At 34.8% G+C, this 19,731-nt stretch overlaps 3 protein-coding genes across 4 annotated transcripts in view; all 3 read left to right on the top strand.

The window, feature by feature from the left end:
* Positions 1-474: 474 nt before the first annotated feature.
* Positions 475-3,140, top strand: LOC21404842 (inositol 3-kinase). Its single transcript, XM_010106328.2, has 2 exons — positions 475-1,635; positions 2,503-3,140. The coding sequence occupies exons 1-2, from the start codon at positions 781-783 to the stop codon at positions 2,758-2,760; spliced, it is 1,113 nt and encodes a 370-aa protein (XP_010104630.1). The 5' UTR covers positions 475-780; the 3' UTR covers positions 2,761-3,140.
* Positions 3,141-6,206: 3,066 nt separating this feature from the next.
* LOC112093115 lies at positions 6,207-7,073 on the top strand. Its single transcript, XM_024170948.1, has 2 exons — positions 6,207-6,413; positions 6,723-7,073. Exons 1-2 carry the CDS (start codon positions 6,207-6,209, stop codon positions 7,071-7,073), a joined length of 558 nt encoding a protein of 185 aa, XP_024026716.1.
* Positions 7,074-14,631: 7,558 nt separating this feature from the next.
* Positions 14,632-19,731, top strand: part of LOC21404841 (SMR domain-containing protein At5g58720) — a 6,283-nt gene continuing 1,183 nt past the window's right edge. Inside the window, exons 1-9 of one of the 2 annotated variants that reach the window (XM_024170978.1) lie at positions 14,632-15,525; positions 16,037-16,062; positions 16,977-17,060; positions 17,413-17,498; positions 17,837-18,069; positions 18,369-18,445; positions 18,521-18,577; positions 19,355-19,422; positions 19,518-19,624. In XM_024170978.1, coding sequence (XP_024026746.1) covers positions 14,973-15,525; positions 16,037-16,062; positions 16,977-17,060; positions 17,413-17,498; positions 17,837-18,069; positions 18,369-18,445; positions 18,521-18,577; positions 19,355-19,422; positions 19,518-19,624 — 1,291 coding nt within the window. In that variant the 5' untranslated portion in view covers positions 14,632-14,972. The remainder of the gene's footprint in view (positions 15,526-16,036; positions 16,063-16,976; positions 17,061-17,412; positions 17,499-17,836; positions 18,070-18,368; positions 18,446-18,520; positions 18,578-19,354; positions 19,423-19,517; positions 19,625-19,731) is intronic. The other variant, XM_024170979.1, reaches the window with a different exon arrangement.

Raw genomic sequence — 19,731 nt, 5'->3', positions numbered from 1 at the left:
ATATTAAATATAATAGTAAATATATATTATATTGTAATTATATATATTATATTATAATATAATATAATATACTCATAATTTTTAATTATCCACCGTAATTTAATTTCATAATTTATTAAACGTTATTACATTGAATTTGAATCTAATACAATTATTATAATTATAGTTTATCAAACACTCAATTACTTTTTTGTAACAACTATTTTTTTTTTCAGCACAGCTAAAAGTAATTTTTTAAAAATCTACAGCACTACCAAATTAAACATTTATATGAGAGCTTTTTATTGTAATAAAAAAGTTAGATGTGACTATTTCTGAAAATTTTTTACTGTAACAAAACTCAAATTTAAAATTCAAATCGGTGAAATAAATGAACCTACAAATTTCCTTGTCAATATCAAAGCTTTTATCAAGTAATCTCCTTGATTATATATAATATAAATCAACGTCTTTCATGAAATGAAAAAAAAAAAAAAAAAAATCTCTCTTCTGAACTATATAAAAAGCTGCTACTCAAAAATCTCTCTCCTCTTTCGTTGGCGCGCGACGCGTCTTCTGAATTTTGACACATACACGCCACTTCTCTCAGAGAAACACGAATCCAAATCCATCTTTTTGTCTTCATTGTACGGTCTACTCTGTCTCTTCTCCATATTTTCTTTCCCCTCCCTTCTTCAATGGTGAATGGCCTCAAACCCTTGAAGTTGAAGCGTTCTTCTTTTCGCCCATGACCGCAATTCGAATTCTAGAATCCAACAATCATCCGATTCCGACCCTCCCATGGTGAGGGACAAGAATCACCCCCAACGCCGGGGCCTAATCGCCGGCAACTACTGCCACGACGTCCTCATCCGAGACGACGTCGTCGTGGCCGAGACTCTCGGCGGCGCCGCCTCCTTCATCTCCGCCGTTCTCGACGGTCTCTCCCTCCGATACAGTTTGATTTCCAAAGTCGGCCATGACTTCGCCTACCGCACCAATCGCGACCCGATCGTGGTGCCTGATTCGGGAACCACTCTGTTCCACGCGCATTTCGACTCTGACACCGACGGCAGCGACAGCCACCAGGACCGAGTCCTGAGGAGAATCTCCGCCTGCGACCCGATTCGCCCCTCGGATTTGCCCGACTCGAGGTTCGATTTCGGAATGGCCGTCGGCGTCGGCGGCGAGATCCTCCCAGAGACGCTCGAGAGGATGATCGACTCCTGCGATACCGTGTTCGTCGACATCCAGGCTCTGATACGTGCGTTCGATGAAATCGATGGGACGGTGAGGCTCGTAGATTTGAAAGAGAGCGGCTTTTTCCACCTCCTGCCGAGAATTGGGTTTCTGAAGGCCTCGGGAGAGGAGGTTTTGGTCATGGACATTGACGAGGTGAGGAAGCTATGTTTTGTGGTTGTGACGAACGGGAAGCATGGCTGCACGGTGTATTGGAAGGATGGGGAAGTCCAAATTGGGCCTTTTCCGACCAATCAGGTGGATCCGACCGGTGCGGGTGACAGTTTTCTTGGCGGATTTGCGGCGGGGCTGGTTCAGGGATTGGCCGTTCCTGATGCTGCATTGCTAGGTAACTTCTATGGGTCTCTGACTGTTGGTCAAATTGGTGTGCCCAAGTTCGATTTGAGGTTGTTACAGGTATGTTTTAGCTATCTTCCTTTGCGTTTTATTTAGAAATGTAATGGAACGTGTTTTGTTGTTGCTTATGGTTTTTGGTAGCTTAGAGATGATTCTTTGCTTTGTAGTTTGTAATTAGCTTAATGAACAAATTTGTGCTCGTTCAATACTAATTCCACTTTGAAAAATTGGATTAAGCAGAATTGATGAACTTTGAAATGTCTTGAATGGTTTGAGGTAGTTGAATTTTAGTGGCTAGCTTATGCTTTTTCGATGAGATTTAGCAGTCGTAAGTTTCTAGGGAACAAATTTGCAGAGAGCTAAGCTTGAAGTGTACCCATTTAATTAAAAAATCATCGTCTTTGTACGAAATTTTAAGTTAAGCCTCGAAATGTTTGGAAGAAGGGATTAAAGTTTGAATCTTGCTTTAGCTCTTCCCTTTACGATCTGCCTTTCTTTTAAATATTATTTTTAGATGTCCCATATATGATTTATGAAACAGAAAAAGGAAAAACATGCATATATGGATTGCGATTGAGTTATGTAAAAGTTTGTCAAAGAGAATTTATAAGGATTGCGATTGAGTTATGTACTTATAGCCCTAGCATTTCAACTGTATTAGCTCTGGGCCCGGATCAGATTGTTTGGCTTTGTTATCTGATAGAGTATGAGTTCATAAATGAGTGAGTATCCTTAGAAGGTGAATAAAGGAAAACAATAGTAAAATAAGCAAGTTCAGTCAACTTTTTGTTACTCTTTAGAGTAATTATGTAAATAGTGTGGTCAAAAATGTTACTCCATTAGTCATACTCATATACATGTTTCGCCATTTCGTGAATGAGTAATTTCTCAGTTTATGTTGTTTATTCGCTTTGTTTTGCATTTCAGAGAGTTAAGGATGAGGTACAGAGGAGGAAGATGCAGAGTAATTACAGTAGCTACGAAAGAAAAGACGATGAGTTGAAGTTTATGAAGCTTGCTGGATTTGAACAATTTCACGCTTCACTTGCAGCAGCAAAACTGTTGCCGACTTGCCCTCTCCAAGAACAGGGTATTCACCCTCAGTTCACCGGGGCCGGGCAGCCTAAATTATTAACTAGTTCTGTCTTTGAAGAAACAATTCAAACAGTTGACACTAAACCGTGACTGGGAAACTTCTTTTCCACATCTCTTTTTTTTTTTTTTTTTTTTTTTTTGATAATTGGACTTTTCCACATCTGTTTTTCTAGGTCAAATAATACTTCTCAAGTAGAGACATGTCTTTGAATACGGTTATTTTGCATCGTATGTTCATTATGCGATTATCGTGGTCGCTCAGTGGTAAACTAGTGCAGTAAATAACTTATAATTTTGCAAAGAAGCTGAACTGTAGATGTTGCAATTGGATGTTATTTGTCTCCCATCTTCAGTTTTAATTAGAACTGCGAAGTCAATAAACTTGAGAAAGATGGAGGTTTTGGATGATTTGGTTGTGACTGAGTAAGGATAAGACGTTTGATTTGTTGAATGTAGAACACGACAAGTCGCTTGCATACTTTGGAAGACAAAAATTTTAAACGACGAAGACACGTCGTTTTAGTGTAAATAATATCATGACTGTGATAGCAAAGCTTTCTTAAACCACTGAACGACATTTCGTAGAAAGAAATGGAATTTATTTTTAAATCGCGATTCGCCACCAAGCTTGTGTGTCGTTTAATCATAGACGACAGCAGCACCTCAAAGAAAGTCTTCGATTGCGTGTTTACACAACGTTTTGACGAGAAATAGAATGCCTCTTTACGGCGAACCATAAACAATAGTGCATAGGAAAATAGTAGAGAATACGCCAATATGAAAAGCTTAAGAAAGTATGTAGGTTAATTTTTAGTTATAAAATTTAATATGCCATAATTTTTTAATTTCTAAATTTACCTTTTTCCCTTTTTCTTTCGATCCTCTCTCTCTCTCTCTCTCTTAACTGTATACGCTGCTCTCTCTCTCTCTCTCTCTAGCTTCACGCAGCTTTTCATCGGTGCCAATCCTCTGTAACTGTGTTCGGATTTTCTCTCTCGTCGGTGGATCATCGGTGGATCAATTTTTCGTCGGTCGGTCGTTCTCTTTCTCATTGGATTTGCTCTTCTCCAGTCGTCTTTGAGCACCTGTTTCGGTGATTTTTACCGAACAACAGGTTTGAGTATTCTTGGTTTCTAGTTTTATTTTTGTTGTATTTTCGTTTTCATATTTTGCATTATTTCAGTTTGCTCTCTCTTTGTCCGTTAATCCAGTGTTTTTTGTTGTTTTCCGGTCGTTTTTGAGTAGGTCCTCCGGTGATTTTTACCAAACAATAGGTTTGGGCATTCTTCGTTTCTAGTTTTTTTTTTGTTGTAATTTTGTTTTCACATTTTGCATTATTTCGGTTTTTTAATATTTTTAGGATTGAATATAGCTCTTGTAATTTAATGATTTTTGTAGGCATACAATCTGTTTCAGTCATTGACAGTTTTTTTATAACTTATCAGGTTATGGGACATAACTTGACGAGCTATGGTCCATAATTGACAGGTTTTTTACATAACTTGTCCGGTTATGCACTTTAACGTGACAGTGTTCCTGCAATATGTTTGTAGGCATGCAATCTGTTTCAGTCATTGTTGCTTATAGCGGAAAATGGAGTCTAGAATATGGTCCATAATTGAGAGGGTTTTTTACATAACTTGTCCGGTTATGCACTTTAACGTGACAGTGTTCCTGCAATATGTTTGTAGGCATGCAATCTGTTTCAGTCATTGTTGCTTATAGCGGAAAATGGAGTCTAGAAAACCAATATACAAATTTTGGTTTTCAATCAGTTTTTATTCTGGAGGATGCTTTTTTGAAGTTTTTACAAGAGTGTTTATGTGAGGAGCTGTATCTTGAGTTGATTGGTTTTAATGCTGGTGTTCATTCTTTATTACTTTTTATGGGAAGGAAGTTGAAGGACCCAATTGAAATGGTTTCGGAGCTAAAGAGGGATGATGATGTTAAGTTATTTTTAAACTTGGTTCGACACAGTAGGGAAGCTCTTGGATACTCGTTGGTAATAGATTTTGTTAGTAGCTCCGTTAGTGCAGCGGGATCTACTTCTTCTTTATCTTGTTTTATGAGTTCAAGAGATGAGGCGTCTTCTTCTAATGTTGATGGTTCTGTTTGTCAATTTGAAGATGATATTGATGTTGCGATGAATAATATTTTGATTGAAGATTTGGATATTTCAAAGCTGCCTATGTCGTTTGATGTGAATGTAGGCAATCAATTCATGAACAAGTCGGTTCTCAAGAAACTCATGCATGTAATTGCTATTAGGAGGCATTTTGAGTTTAAGTCTGAAAGATCTAATAATTCATTTTATGTTTTGGTTTGTAAGAATAAGAATTGTACTTGAAAGATGCGTGCTGCTAAGGTTTCAAATGGTAATGTTTGGGCAGTGAAGAAGTATGTTAAGGAACATACTTGTTCCCTTGATGTTGTTAGTGTCGAGCATCGTCAAGCAAATAATCGTGTTGTTTCGGAGTTTTTAAAGGGCGATTTTAGCATTGGGCTTGCGGACTGTTTGCGTCCTAATGATTTAAGGTCTATAATGCATGGTAAGCATGGTGTCGAGATTAGTTACTACAAAGCACGAATGGTTCGCCGATACGTGTTAGCATAAATGAGAGGAAGTGTAATGGAGTCGTATGTATCCATTCCTTTTCTGTGCAATGTTTTCAAGGAGAAAGATTCAGGTAATTTTATTTTTATGTGTTATGCTTATGCTTTTGTTTATCTTAATGTTTTAAAGGAGAAAAATTCAGGTTGTGGTATAATTTGACAGGTTATTTTTCATAACTTGATAGGTTATAGTCCATAACTTGTCATGTTATCGGATAAGTTGACAGGTTTTTGTTAAAGTTTATCCGGTTATGGAGCATAACTTGACAGGTTATGATTCATAATTGACAGTTTTTTTGCATAATTTGTCCAGTTGTGCACAATAACTTAATTAATTTTCTTTGTAGAATCTATGACTTCTTATGAGCTTGACAATGATGGGCGGTTCAAGTATTTTTTTTGTGTGCTTAGGGGCTTCTATTCATGGTTGGCACCATTGTAAGCCTGTGATCTTAGTTGATGGCACCTTTTTGAAGAATGAGTTTTCTGAGACCTTGCTTCTCTCTGCAGTTTTAGATGCTGATAATCATATTTTTCCGTTTGATTTTGCAATTGTTGATTCGGAGACTGACTCCTCATGGGAATGGTTTTTTGAAAGGCTTAAGGAGGCTATCAGAACTCACGAAGAACTTGTTATTGTTTCTGACCGAAAGAGTAGTATCCCAAAAGCAGTTGAGAAGGTTTTTCCGGATGCATCTCATGGATTTTGTATGCAGCATTTACTTAGAAATTTGAATTCAAATTTTAAAGATGTGCATGTGGATGCTATATTCTATCATTGTGCCAAGGCATGCCGTGAGGAAGACTTTGGTTACTTCATGCGTCAATTGGAGGCAGTGCGACCAGCTATTCGAAACTATTTGCTGTAAGTAGGGGTTGAAAAGTGGGCACGTGCTCACTTTGAGAGGAAGAGATATGATGTCATGACGGCTAATATCTCCGAGTCGTTGAATAATGTGTTAGTGAATGCTAGGGAGTATCCTATTGAAGCTTTAATTCAGCAGTTCAGATCCCTCTTGCAAAGATGGTTTTATGAACATCGAAATAAGGCAGATCAGACTTTTACATACTTGACTAAACAGACAAATAAATGCCTTCGTGATAGGAAAAAGATTGCACGTTGCTTATCTGTAAGTTGCTTTTGTTTCAAGTATTTACTGATTTTTTTTATGTTTCCCTTTTTTTTTGTTTCATTTTGTTGGTTATGTTTTTGTTGTGATCTTTTTTATTTTTTGTGTTGATTTTGAGATTTTTTTGGTCTCTTTTTTTTTTTTTTTTTGAAGTTATTCTATTGTTTGATTTGGTGATTCTTGTATTTTGAAAATTCTACTTACTTTCAAGGTGGTTGCTTCTTTTTTGATTTGGTCTTTTTTATTTTTTCACTGTTGGGGACTTAAATATTGAATGCTCTGTTTTCTTTCTTTTTGTCATGTTTTCAGGTTCAACCCATGGATATAAATAAGTATTATGTTATTGATGGTTTTGTTGGTGAGGTAGTTGACTTGGTGGCAAGAACATGTAGTTGTCTTGTTTGGCAAGCTGACGAATTTCCATGTCCACACGCCATTGCATTGATTTGGAAGAGAAATCTTGATCTAGCACATTTTACTTCTTACTATTGCACCAACAATGCATTCAAAGCAACATATGATGCTGTAATCTATCCTCTTAGTAATGGATCACAGTGGCAAATTTCAGAGGGCAATGAGGAGGAGGTTGTTCTTCCTCCTGAGTTTAAACGTGGTGCTGGGAGGCCAAGGAAGCAAAGGATTCTTTCTAGTGGAGAATGAGAGAAGCAATCTGTGAAGTGTAGTCGATGAAAGCAAGTTGGCCACAATATGAGGACTTGTTCAAACCCCACATCTATTGATATGAACTTATCAACATGTTCAAAGTTGATTTTTTGTCATTATGGTTAAGATTAACACTGTTTGATTCATTACAATGTACTGTAGTTAATTTTGTTCAAAGCTACATTTTGTTTGGAATTGATTCTAACATTTATTGAAGAATTCATGTGAACAATTTTGGATTTTTGTTATGGAGAGGAAGTAGAACAATTTATTTTTAAAACATCATGTTTTTTTATTGGAATTGTATGATTTGAAGGAAAAATATTCAAATTTGTCTAATAATAAAAGAAATCTGGGCATTTAAAAGGAAAAAAAAAACTATTGGAACGTTATAATAAAGAAAATTGAAACCCATAGTGAATAAAGTTGAAAGATTATGGTCTAACTTGACAGGTTTTTTTCCATAACTTGTGTTGTTATGGACCATAACTTGACATGTTATGGTCCATAATTTACAAATTTTTTATTTGGTTATATATTAAAACCCTTTCCTAGATTTTTTAGTCGGTTTTTGTCCATAACTTGTGCTCTTTATTTTCTCTCTCTAAGACTCAGTTTTCTCTTTCCTAGATTTCTCTCTCTTTCCACCAGCGATCTCCGGCGATTTCTTTCTCTTCCTTCCTTTGATCTTCGGCGATCTGTCTCTCTTCCCTCCGGCCGTCTACTACGATTTTTTTCTCTTCGCTCTGCAACTCTCTCTCATCCCTTACAGTGTTCAATAAGCATTTTCTCACAGTATTCTTTTTCGATATGAGTTAAGTAGTTTTTTTTCGCGTTTCTTTCGCTTTTCTTTTATCTGATCTTGCGATTCCATTTATTATTGTTAAAGATATGGCGAAATCACCAAGCAAGAGGAAGAACAATGCTTTTGTTTTTTCTCTGAGAAAATGCTCGAAGGTTCTGAAGAAGAAAATTGTTCAGGAGAAGAAAAGTTCGGAAGAAGTTTGTCTTCCTTCTCCCACTCGTAACATTTTGGAGGTATTTTGATTTATTTTTTCAACTTAGTTTATAGATTTTTGAATTTAGGATATGGAATATGGTTTTATTTTGTGTTTTGATTGTGGATTTTTAGGTTTATCCTTATATGGTTTTTCTTTAGTTTTTTTTTTTTCAATTTTACAGCCTTAGAATTATCATATTAATCCTGAGAAGAGATTTCGAGACCAGGTTAATGTATCATCCTCTTTTGCTGTTATAGAGGAATTAAACAAAAAATTTTCTGAAACTCAGAAGGATTTGTTCAGAAAAACAATTTTTGGTTAGTTTTTTGATTTGGTAAAGTACATTATCCAGTGTTAACTGATACATGAGATACTGTTTCATGTGGTTCATAATCTAAATCCAAATGAGTTATAGTTCAAGTTTGGTGATTCTTTTAATAAGTCTTCTATTGAGGAGTTTGCATTAATTACTGGTTTAAAGTGTACAAGAGATGTAAACTTTTCAAGTTATGTAAATACATCTGATTTTTCAAGACGTAACAAATATTTCAATGATCATGGTACAGGGTTTGTAAAGAAGGGTACAATTAAGAAGTGTTTTGAGTCTGTAGATTTTGATAGTGATGAGGAAGCTGTGAAAATGGGTTTGTTACATTTTGTGTCATTATTTCTTTTAGCTAAGCCCAAGAAGGTGGGGGTTAGTGATGACCTGATTAGAATTGTTGATAGCCCTTGTTTTAACGATTTTTGTTGGGGTAAATTATCTTTTAATATACTTTTTACAAGTTTAAAATCTGGTATTGAGACTTTATACAAGCATGATGATAAGGTTCCTATTCGAAATGAAAAGAGAAGCGTAGATGGTTTTAAGATCTACGGTTTGGCCTTTGCTTTTCAAGTTTGAGCTTATGAATGTCTACCACACATTGGTGGTATTTGTGCACTGAAAAAATTTATTGATAAGCCCATTCTGTGAATTTTCAAATGGTCGACGGATGAAAATTATTCAAAGAAGCCATTTGATGTGTTGAAGAGCAAAGATGGCTAGGTTAGACTTTTGTCGTATAGTTTTTTTATAGTAAATTTTCATGTTTTAATGTTTTTATTAATATCTTTTGCTTATTTTATGTTTTAATATTTTTATTTTTTATTTTCAGTTATCTTGTTTTTCGATTGAAACAATTGAATCGGAGCGTTGCTGTAATTATCTTGATGGATTTTTTCAGAAGTTGGGAAAGGATGTTCCAGCTTCTAGTGGCTGTGAGTTGGAGGAAGATGACAAAGATTTTGAAATTGTCCATTCTCCTCCATTTATCCCTCCTCCCAAAAATCAGGTTTGTTTAGTTTTGTTTTTGTTCCTTTTTCAATTTACAATTGGAACTGTAAGGTTGTTTTGTAAAAATCAAGTTATGAGAAAATCAGGTTTGTTTTGTTTTTATTTTTGTTTAATTTTTGTTCATTGTAAGGTTGCTAGTAGCATTTTTCTTGGTAAATCCATGGATTTACCAAGTACACCATTAGAATCTTAGAGCTTTCTTTACCATGGGAATCTTATAACTTAATAAATTATGGACCATAACTTTGACAGGTTATCCTCCATAACGTGCCAGGTTATGGTCCATTAATTGTCAGGTTATGGTCAATAAGTTGATAGGTTATGCTCTAAATTAACAAGTTTTTCACATAACTTGATTGATTATGTTCCATAGCTTGATACGTTGTGTTTTTCATTTGATTTGACTTTTTTTGTTTTCTTTTCTTTACATTTTTAGGGTGTTGTTGGTAATTTTGAATTTTTGGCACGCTTTGCTTCCTTTGAGGCAAAAACTGATAGATTGATTGTTGAAGTTTCTTCCCTTCAAAGAGATTTTAATGAACAAATTTCTTCTGTGGTTCAGTCAATGATAATGCTTGGTGAAAAGTTTGACATTGTGTTTTCTTCTAAAAAGAACAAGCAAAGGAATGAAGAACAAGTATTTGAAGAAACAAAGGAAGAAGAAGCAATTGAAGAAATAAAGGAAGAAGCAATTGAAGAAACAATTACAGAGAAAGAGGATGAGAAAGTGGGTGTTTCTTCTGACAAAATTGAAAAAATAATTGCTTCAGTTTTGAGGGATCTTGTCAATGATGCTGCTAAGGAAGGCAATAGATTTGTTGAACAAATGATTGTTGTGTTTGATGAGGCAGCATCACAAGAACCTATTAAGTGTATAGATGAAAAATTTTTATTTTTTTGTCCATTCTCTGAAATTATTGATTGCGATGCATCAGAGGAAGACAAGGTAAGGTTTCAATCATGGTATAAGACTAATATGATCTCTAGAAAAGGGTGGGGACCCGCCAATGATGCACATTTGATAAATCCTGCTTTTGATTTCAAAGTTGACACCGTTGATTTAAAGCAGTTGTTTCAAACTTTATGGACCCCAAAGTGTTGGCTAAGTGACTCGGTAAGATTCTGCCATTTTTTTTTCTTTTTAAATTTTATGCAAGGTTTTTATTTGGAACAAATCTGATCATTATTTTTTTATTTTGATAGCATGTTAATGTAGCCGCATATTACTTGCGAAAAAGATGGTGTGCTACACAAACAGGCCTTACATTAGGTGCATGGTTTTAGACTCGCATTTTTTCACGAGGATTAATAGCTTATGGTGCTCTAAAAACTAAAAGGATTTTGATTGGTCTACTTTTGATTTCTCTTCACATTGTGCTCTTCAAGATTATGTATTGGGAGATTATTTATTTTGTAACTTGCCTTTTTGTGAAGTGGACATTCTTCTCGTACCCATTATTTGACGATTGTCTAAGACCAGAGAACGGGTTAGTTTTTTTTATCTCTTTAAATGTGTTTTTGTTTTCCCTTTACTTGATTCATTTTTGCATTTATATTTATTGTTTCTAATTGTTAGATTTTTTGTGGTTATTTTTTGTAGTGGTGATTGTGGAATATTCATGCTTAAGATGGCTAAGATCTTAATGGAAGCCGGATATGATGATTGTTTGAGAAAGCAAGGGGCTGTAACATTATTCCGCAAGAAGATGGCAGTTGAGTTGTTCAACCATGCCTTGCGGAAGCAGCAATTAGGCTATGAGAGTGATGATAACATGGGTCAAAATGCCCTAAAAATGCATTTTATGACGCCAAGAGATGCAATTGAGTTTGATTTGGATGATTATATTGATTAACTTGACTTGTTGGTTTTCATATTCTTATATATTTCTAGTTTTGATACATATTATATTATTTATTGGTTTTTTAGAGTCTAGTATGTTTAACATTTGTGATAGATTGGTTTTTAATTTTAGTAAGTAAACAAGTTTCAAGTTATTTTAGTTATGTTGCATATTTTTACATGTAATGCTCGTCCATAACTTGTCTGGTTATAAACCATAACATGACAAGTTATTGTCCATAATTCACAGTTTGTGTCCATAACTTGTGCGGTTATACACCATAACTTGACTGTTTATGGTCCATAATTGACAAATTTTTCATAACTTGTCCGGATATGGACCATAATTTTACGGGGTATGGTACACAATTGACATGTTTTTACATAACTTGACATGTTATTACCATAACTTGACAATAACTTGACCATAACTTGACAGGTTATTACCATAATTTTCAGTTCCAATAATGACACAAGTCAAAAGGTTATGATCATAACTCGATCATCATAACCTGACAGTAACTTGATAGTGTTCCTGCACTTGTAATTTTCATATTCAACAGCATGAAATTGATAAATCCTGGGTTTACATTCTTTTCATTCAAGTGTCAATCTCAAACATAAGCTAAAAGTCTTGTCAATAAATATTAGCATTCAAAAGATTGTAAGAATTAGTGTAAATCTCAAGTCATCATTTAAAATATAAGACTAGTTTTTAGAAACAGTAGTCATATCATCCAAAAGATTGTATTCTAATATCAACTCATTTTTACGAGTTTGGATCGTTAGAACTTTGGGTCAAGAGGATGAATGAAGGAATGCCAAGCTCTTCCATTTTTCCCTCTGTTCCTTTGCACGTTTTCTTTTGTATTTCTTCATTGTTTTTTCTTCTGCCTCATTTTCTCTTTCTTCATAATCTTCCTCCTGCAATAACAAGTTTTTGATTAGTTGTAATAACAAGTTTTTAGTTGTAAGAAACATTTTCACTGTATTAATGTAGTATTAAGAAGATTCATACCTTTTTGATTCCTTGAGCATCAGCTTTTCTCATTGCTATTATCTTTTCAGCTTCTTCAAATGTTCTATCCAATGTTTGTTGACTGATATCAAACGAGTCTGTGAGTGGAGTATAACTGAATTCTCCCTCATGTTCTCCTAGCTCTGCAGATACTTCTTTTTCTCTGTCCTCTTGTTCATTGAGGTACAAATTAGTATATCATTAAGGAAACATTGCAAAACAAATGCAACATCAATTTGCGTTGTTTCATTACCTCAAAAGCTGGATTATTTTGTATTTTTTTGAGAAACAGAAGCACATCTTGTTGAATGGTTCTCATAATGTTCATAGAATCAACAACCATTACCTTTATTTCTTTCAGATCATCTTTCATGGCTACTTGGTTGACTTCAAAATGTTTTACTTTGTTAAGCAGATTACTTAGATCAATTTCCATCTTATCCAGTTTTGTTGATGTTGCTGCTGGCATTTCTCTTTGAACTTCATCATGATTTATTTCTCTCAAAATGACCATAACTTGACAGTGATCTATATTATCTTCGTCAATTTGAATAATCAGACCTGCACTTTTAATTTTCAGATTCAATAATGACATAACTCGACAGGTTATGATCATAACTTGACCATAACTTGATTTTTGAAGTTATGTCGAGTTATGAATAGAGCCTTACTATACGATAGGATTTCAATTATAGTTGTAACGAGCTCTTGTTCTTAATTTTTGAATAATTACCTGTTTACAATCTTTTCATTCAAGTGTCAATCTTAAACATAAGCTAAAAGTCTGTCAATCAATATTAACATATTCAAATGAATTAGTGGTTTTTCAGTTAGTGATTAACGGATTTACCTTGTTGTTTTGTTAATTTCTAACGTCTGTGGTCCGTCTTCGATTTCTCGTCTAACGACACCGGTGAGGTTTCTGAGAGTGGCGGACGAAAGAGAGGGAAACGGTGGCGGATGAGAATATGAGATTAGTAGAGGGATGGGAGAGAGATGCAGAGGGAGAGAGACAGATCGTGTTATAGGGCCGAAGGGAAGAGAGAGTGATCGTGGGAGAGCGGCGGAGGGAAGAAACAGTTCACCGGAGAGCGCTGGAGGGGGGAGAGTGATCGTGGGAGAGCGGCAGAGGGAAGAAATAGTTCACCGAAGAGCGCCAGAGGGAAGAAAGAGAGAGAAAGAAGAGAGGTTGGTGAGAGAGAGAGGAGAGAGAGATGTGTTAGGGGTTTTGAGTGGAAAAGGGCATTTTTGGAATCTTATATGTATATAAATCTGAATATACCATAATTTAGCTTATTTATTAACTTATGTAAATTATTAGCGTATTAATTTTAATTCATCTCAAGTCTTGGCCTATTTCATCTTTCTCCCTAGGGTATATTTGTTTCATGGTTCTTCCTAGGTTCAAACTTATAGTTTTAATTTTATTATAGTATTTTTTTTTTTACAAAAATTTAAATTTTAAAAGTTATAATCAAAATTATTGATTTGAACTCATAAACTAAACACACCCTTATTTGAAATACGGCAACTTTAATAAAAAAAAATGACATATTTTTTTAATATTTCAACAAAACCGACAATAAACTCTGTACTCCAAAACGATAATAACTTTAAAACAACAAATGTTCATTTCTTAAGCTAGCATCATACGTCTTAAACAACATCCAACATTTTCTTTTAGCGCTTATTTGGTTTGAACTTAAATCAAATCAGGTGATTTGAATCGTAATTTAAATTTTAAAATAAAAAGCATATAACTTTTTAAATTTAAATTTTTTATTAAAAAAAATATTATTTAAAATAAAATCATGAAATCAAACATGTACTTAATGTCACACAGGTTAGGAAAAAGATTCCAAATCCGTACTTTTATTTTGATTTATACTTTGAATATTTTTCAAACCACACAAATCAAGTATAAATAGATACATTATACATCTTATTTTTATTATTTTTCCACAATATATCATGGCGTTATTATTATGATTAATAGAAAGATACTCAAATAATAGATTTCAAGGCTGAAGCAACAAAAAGCACTTTAAAATCCTTTTAATATTTTTAATTTGAGATAGTTTGAAAAAGAATCTGACTTGAATTGGGTTGTAGATGTTTATTTTTTATATTTATGTCTGATTTTGAACTATAATTTATAATTTTTTATAATATTTTTTTCTCATAAAAAATACATGTAAAATAAAAATGTGATTTTATTTTTTTTATTGATTTGAGTTTAAAATTTGAGTTTTATTACCGTAAAATACTCTTAAAAACGGTCACGTTTAACTTTGTTTAACTTTGTTGGTAAGCAAAGCGCAAATTATTTCCTAGTGACTCATACACGAGGTTGGATTTCAGATTGCAATGGTAGAAAACTTTTAGGTATGACTTTATTTCAGTGGCAAATAAGATTCTTCCCAATCTCATCTCCAGCCATAAAAAGAGAATAGAGAACCCAAAAATATAAAATACAAAAACAATTTCACAAAATAGAGAATTGTTGATCCCATTCTCAACTACCCCAGGTTTAACCTCTTTCTTTTTTGTTCTCTTCCAAAATTTCAGCTCTGCAATAATTTCCGATTCCTTCCTCTCCGATTCTACAATTTAGGGTTTCTGATCAACCCACGATCTGCCAATTTCAGAAACCCTAATTTCCCGAGAAAAGTCCGAGCTTTGTCAACGTCAACGGCTGCAGATGAAGCACGCGAAGAAGAAGAAGAAGAGAAGCTCACAGGCGCCGAAGAAGGTGGTCGTCGTCCAAGGGAAAGACGAGGAGATGAAGAAGGAGAAGGCGGTCCACGCGCTTACGGAGGCTTTCGTCTCGGTCTCTCTGCACGACACCGTGTCGGCTTACCAGGAAGCCAGAGGCGATCCCGACGAGGCGACGGAGATCTTATGGCGAGCCTTGTCGGAAAATGCCGACGATCCGTCGACGAGCTCCACGTCCGGCGAGGGTTCGGGATCGTCGGAAGGGTTTGTGGAGACCAGTTGTGTTCAGAATTTGGTGGGCGAGAAGAGTTCTAGAGGGAACAAGCAGAAGAGGGTGGTCACGGCGACGGGCACTGTGTCGACGGTTCTGGGGAAGGGGTATATGGTGCCGAGTCCGAGGAAGGATCTGAGGACTATAGATACGAAGCTGAAAGGTTTAGGTAATGGCGTCGCGGGCAGAGAGAAGGCTGAACAGTTTCTTTGCTCGATGCTTGGAGATGAGTCCGAGCTGAACTTGGCCGTTATTAGAGACGTACTATGTTAGTAACTATCCCTTTCTTTTGCTCTTTTTTTTTTTTTTAACGAAAAAAGAAAATCGCTTTTGTTGGTTTTTTGTCTCAAATTTGTCAACGTACAATGGAAATACTATTCACATGCCGACAGAAGTGTAGAGCACGTTTTAATGGACATTGGGAAATTAAGGATTTATTTGAGCATAATATAAGTAGAACAGTAGAAATCAATAAGGTGATCTGTGGGGTACTGATTGAAATATTCATAATAATTTTGAGACCGGAAGTTTTTTCTGGTAACGCTGGAGTTGACCCATCTTAAGCTTATTTCGCTGTACCATTCTCATGAATTGAAGATTCATATAATCCGTTTTTAAGAGTTATGTTGTTATAATTCTTAGGCATAGTAGGAATTTCAATCAAATTTGCATCGAGCACTTTTACTCTCTATCAAATGATATGTTGTATTTGTGGAGATTAGTTGAATGTTACGTGATACGATTTTTTTGGTTGTTTCTCCTTTTATTCATTTTTACAGGTCAGTGTGGATACGATGTGGATAAGGTACTGTGAGCATTGTGAGTTTGCTTTTCTTATTAGTTCAATTTTGTCCTAATTTATCCTTTTTTACTTCAGGATCTGCTTTTTAATAAGTGAACTGTAGTATCTGTTTATTGTTGTTACCTGTTTCTGTTTATCAATATCTCATGTAATTAGATTTATCTCTTCTTGAAGAATCTTGATCTCAAATCTCAAAGTGTATATTGCTCAATGGTGTATATAATCGGTATTAACTCGATCAATTAGTAATTATGCTAGTTCTAGCTTCTATCATTACTGTCATTATCAAATGTTTGCAGAACAGCTTCTAGTTTTTCCTGTTCAACAAGTCTAGAACTTTGTTTACTTGGCTCTCTAAATGTTCTTTTAGGATGGCCAAGAATAAATTTTTGTATCAGAACTTTAAGAGTGCTTTTAAATTTTTCTTCTGCCACAGAAGCATTTGATATTATTTGTATAGTGCAGTGTATGTTCATCTTCAATGGTATTTATATTCAATGTAATGTTGTTGGGTTGGGAATCATGATGATCAAAGGAAGTTTGGATACAATATCCATGGTTGTATATTTAGTCCATCCAAGGACTAATGTGTTCTTGTGGGTTTTGAAATAAGCACCAAGAGGAATACATTTATGAGCTGTCTAATATTGTACAACTTCAGTCGATACTTTTTGTGATGTTTTCCCCGTTGAGCATCCACTTTGATGTTGCTTGGAATATTCAATATTTATGTAAACGTTGATTCTTGTTTGCTTTGGACTTGTCTTTTTGGGGTTTGATTATCTTTCTCTTTTTTATGGAATATCATAAGGTGTCATCCCTTCATTTTCTTCCAACGCTTTTGGATTTGGAGTACCACATATTTAAAATAACTGTTTATTGCTGCTATTCTAATTGGTCGCCTGTACGCTTACCAGGCATTGAATGCGTTGCTAGCTTTATCATCTTCTTCTGATCCTAATTATAGCTTGAGCTTATACCCTATGGAACATTCTGATACTGTAAGTAATATCATTTATCATTCCTTGATTCTCCCCAGAATTTATTTGTAGACCCTCCTTTTTTTCGTTAATTCCACCTCTTCCAATTTAGCTTTCTCTAATGTAAAAAACTTTGTATATAATATGAGTAAGAATCCTGTAGCTGTTGCGGTATTCCTTGCTATCGTAGATTGATTAGCTTGTGAGCTTGTGGAGGATTAAAAGTGCTGATATCATAGTATATATTGCTCAGTGTTCCTAGATTATTCGTGTCATATATTTTAGCCTCTGAAATTTTTACTGTCTTTGGTTTTGAATTTCTTTTGTTATTGGCTTGATTAGATGTCTGATGATAGCGAGAATTTTGTTACAGCTGACAGATGGGGTCTCAGAATGCTCTTCGCATTCATCAGAATGTGACCTACATGATAGCATATGGTCTGTGGGCTGTGGTTGCAGGTAACTTCTTTCTTGTGTTTTGGTTCCTCGTCTTTCCCCTTAATTATTTGCACAACGTGATGTGCGTCTCAAGTCATAGGTATTACTTCTCCCAAAAAAAAAAAAAAAAAGAAAGAAAAAAAGAAAAATAGGTATTAAAATACTTCTCTGAATCAGGATTGGGAACATATGGTAAGTGCCTATTCATATGTTCCTGAATAGCCCAAGTATGTATGGAAAAAACACTACATTATTACATTGTTTGATTCGAGGTCAAATTTCAATCTCTATTTTGTTACATTGTGAACTTTGGTATTGAGATCAATGTCAGAAAACGTCGACTTTTTTGTTGACTTTAGGAAGAATTATGCAAAGGTCCTTGCCACTTCTGAAGCTCAGTCTCCTACTACCCGAAGGAGTACTGAGTCAGTTCTCTCTCAAAAGGTGTTGGAATCTTTCTTTAAGATCTCTAAGAGTACTGAATATCAACCTAGCACCATGAATTGGAGGAATGTTGTTAACAAATTGCAGTCATTGGGACCTCAATTTGATATTTGCACATCTAATGATTCGGAGGCACAGAATAATTATGGTAATCATGTGTTTTATTATGTTTCTTCTGAGTCATAATCTGTTGCTCCCTCTTATATGTTGTAATCAAAATTCCAGACTTTGTCTCTAATCCTGTTGCGGTATATAATGCACTTTTTCGCAAGAGTTTATGAAAGTAATTAGTTATTAATTTTATTTTATTATGTTTACTGTTTTCTAGTTGATTTTGAGTTATTTTCTAAATGTTTTGTTCTGAATTGCATCCTTTTCTTTTTCACTCTTATTGAACGGCTATGCTGTAGTTATGTTTTTATTTTTTTATTTTTTTGGCACTTGTAGCCAAAGGAGATGAATATTGTGTGTTTAGGAAAACTGCAAACCAACAATGGGATTCAGTTAGATCCTGCTATGAGAAAGTAAGGCTGTTCTGTCCACATTTTATTTGTTTGATGTGTGATTTAAACTTAGTGACAAAGCTCATTCTTTTGCAGGCAGCAAAAGCATATGCAAATGGAGCGAGGCAATATGCTTCATACCTTTCTGAGCAGGTGTTTATACTTTAAGAAAGAAACTTGTGAATTCAGTCTGTTGGATCTGTAGTATATAGGCATTATTTGTCTTTGCTATTTTAAAGGCTTTGTTTAAAAGCGGCTGTGGAGCCATTATTATTATTATTGTTATTGTTATTGTTATTGTATTAGGGGCATAAATTGAACTAAAATTTTGAAGTAAAACTACAATGCATTCTTTTTATCTTTGTTTATGTACTAGTGTTTTACTTTTCTTCTTCCAAATAAACGCCGCTCATAATAGTGCTCAATCCTTTTTAAAGTTAAAGAGTCCAAAAAGTTCAAGGATCCCTTAGGCCTGGGGGCAGCTGCCCATCTTGGGTCGCAGCTGCCCATCTTGGGTCTTAGCTGGCTCCACTCTAGGGGCATAGCTAACCTTGCGCCCAAGGGCTCCTTATACTTTTGCCCTCCATGAAAAGAAAATTTTAAATGTTTTTACTAGTTTGCTCCCCCCGAAATATTCTAATTGCAATATCTACACAGAATTCCTAAAAAATTTCAATTACATCCCATTTCTTACCTTTTAAGTATACTCATATTTCAAACTTAAAACCCCTAATAAAACGAAAAATTAATTATATTGCCATGTGAGCTGTTAATTTTTGGGCCTTCTGGTTGTTAATTAAGCGATAGTTCATTGATTTTTTTTTTTGTTTTTTTTAAGAACAAGATATAAAAAAATCTGTGTTGATCTCTTATAGGTTTGCTTGTCGTTAAGGCTAGAGATAAAACCTGACATGATCTTCCTTTTGGCAGGGGCAGATGCAGACTAAATTGGCACGAGTGGCTGATGAAAGGGCCAGCAAAGATATATTTAAGGCTAGGTTGGTTGGTTCGCTGCAGAAACAGTGTTGAAAACTTCCTAATATTTTTCTGTTCTTTCTCATAGAAGAACTAAGCAATGCCTTGTGCTATGCAGAAACAATGAAATACAAAATGTAATAACTATTGATTTGCATGGACAACATGTCAGACAAGCAATGAGGGTCTTGAAAATGCATCTCTTATTTGTTTCGTATGTGCAAAGTAAGGGTTATAAAATAGCTCTATTCCCTCTTTTTTTTCTTCAGCAGCCCTTTGCAATGTTGTGTTTTCCTGCTTGTTGACTATTATTCATTTTGCTTTGCTCCAGC

This window comes from Morus notabilis, unplaced genomic scaffold (genome assembly GCF_000414095.1).
Source record: "Morus notabilis unplaced genomic scaffold, ASM41409v2 Scaffold101, whole genome shotgun sequence".
Taxonomy (NCBI): domain Eukaryota; kingdom Viridiplantae; phylum Streptophyta; class Magnoliopsida; order Rosales; family Moraceae; genus Morus; species Morus notabilis.
The sequence above is the reverse complement of the archived record's forward strand: the minus strand, read 5'-3'. Positions and strand labels throughout refer to the sequence as shown.

What these genes read in the sequence shown, in the direction of transcription:
- LOC112093115 (XM_024170948.1), top strand. Translation starts at nt 6,207, where the DNA reads ATGACGGCTAATATCTCCGAGTCGTTGAATAATGTGTTAGTGAATGCT. An exon ending in AGATTGCACGTTGCTTATCT is followed by an intron (nt 6,414 to 6,722) that starts GTAAGTTGCTTT and finishes TCATGTTTTCAG; the next exon opens with GTTCAACCCATGGATATAAA.
- LOC21404842 (XM_010106328.2), top strand. Translation starts at nt 781, where the DNA reads ATGGTGAGGGACAAGAATCACCCCCAACGCCGGGGCCTAATCGCCGGC. An exon ending in TCGATTTGAGGTTGTTACAG is followed by an intron (nt 1,636 to 2,502) that starts GTATGTTTTAGC and finishes TTTGCATTTCAG; the next exon opens with AGAGTTAAGGATGAGGTACA.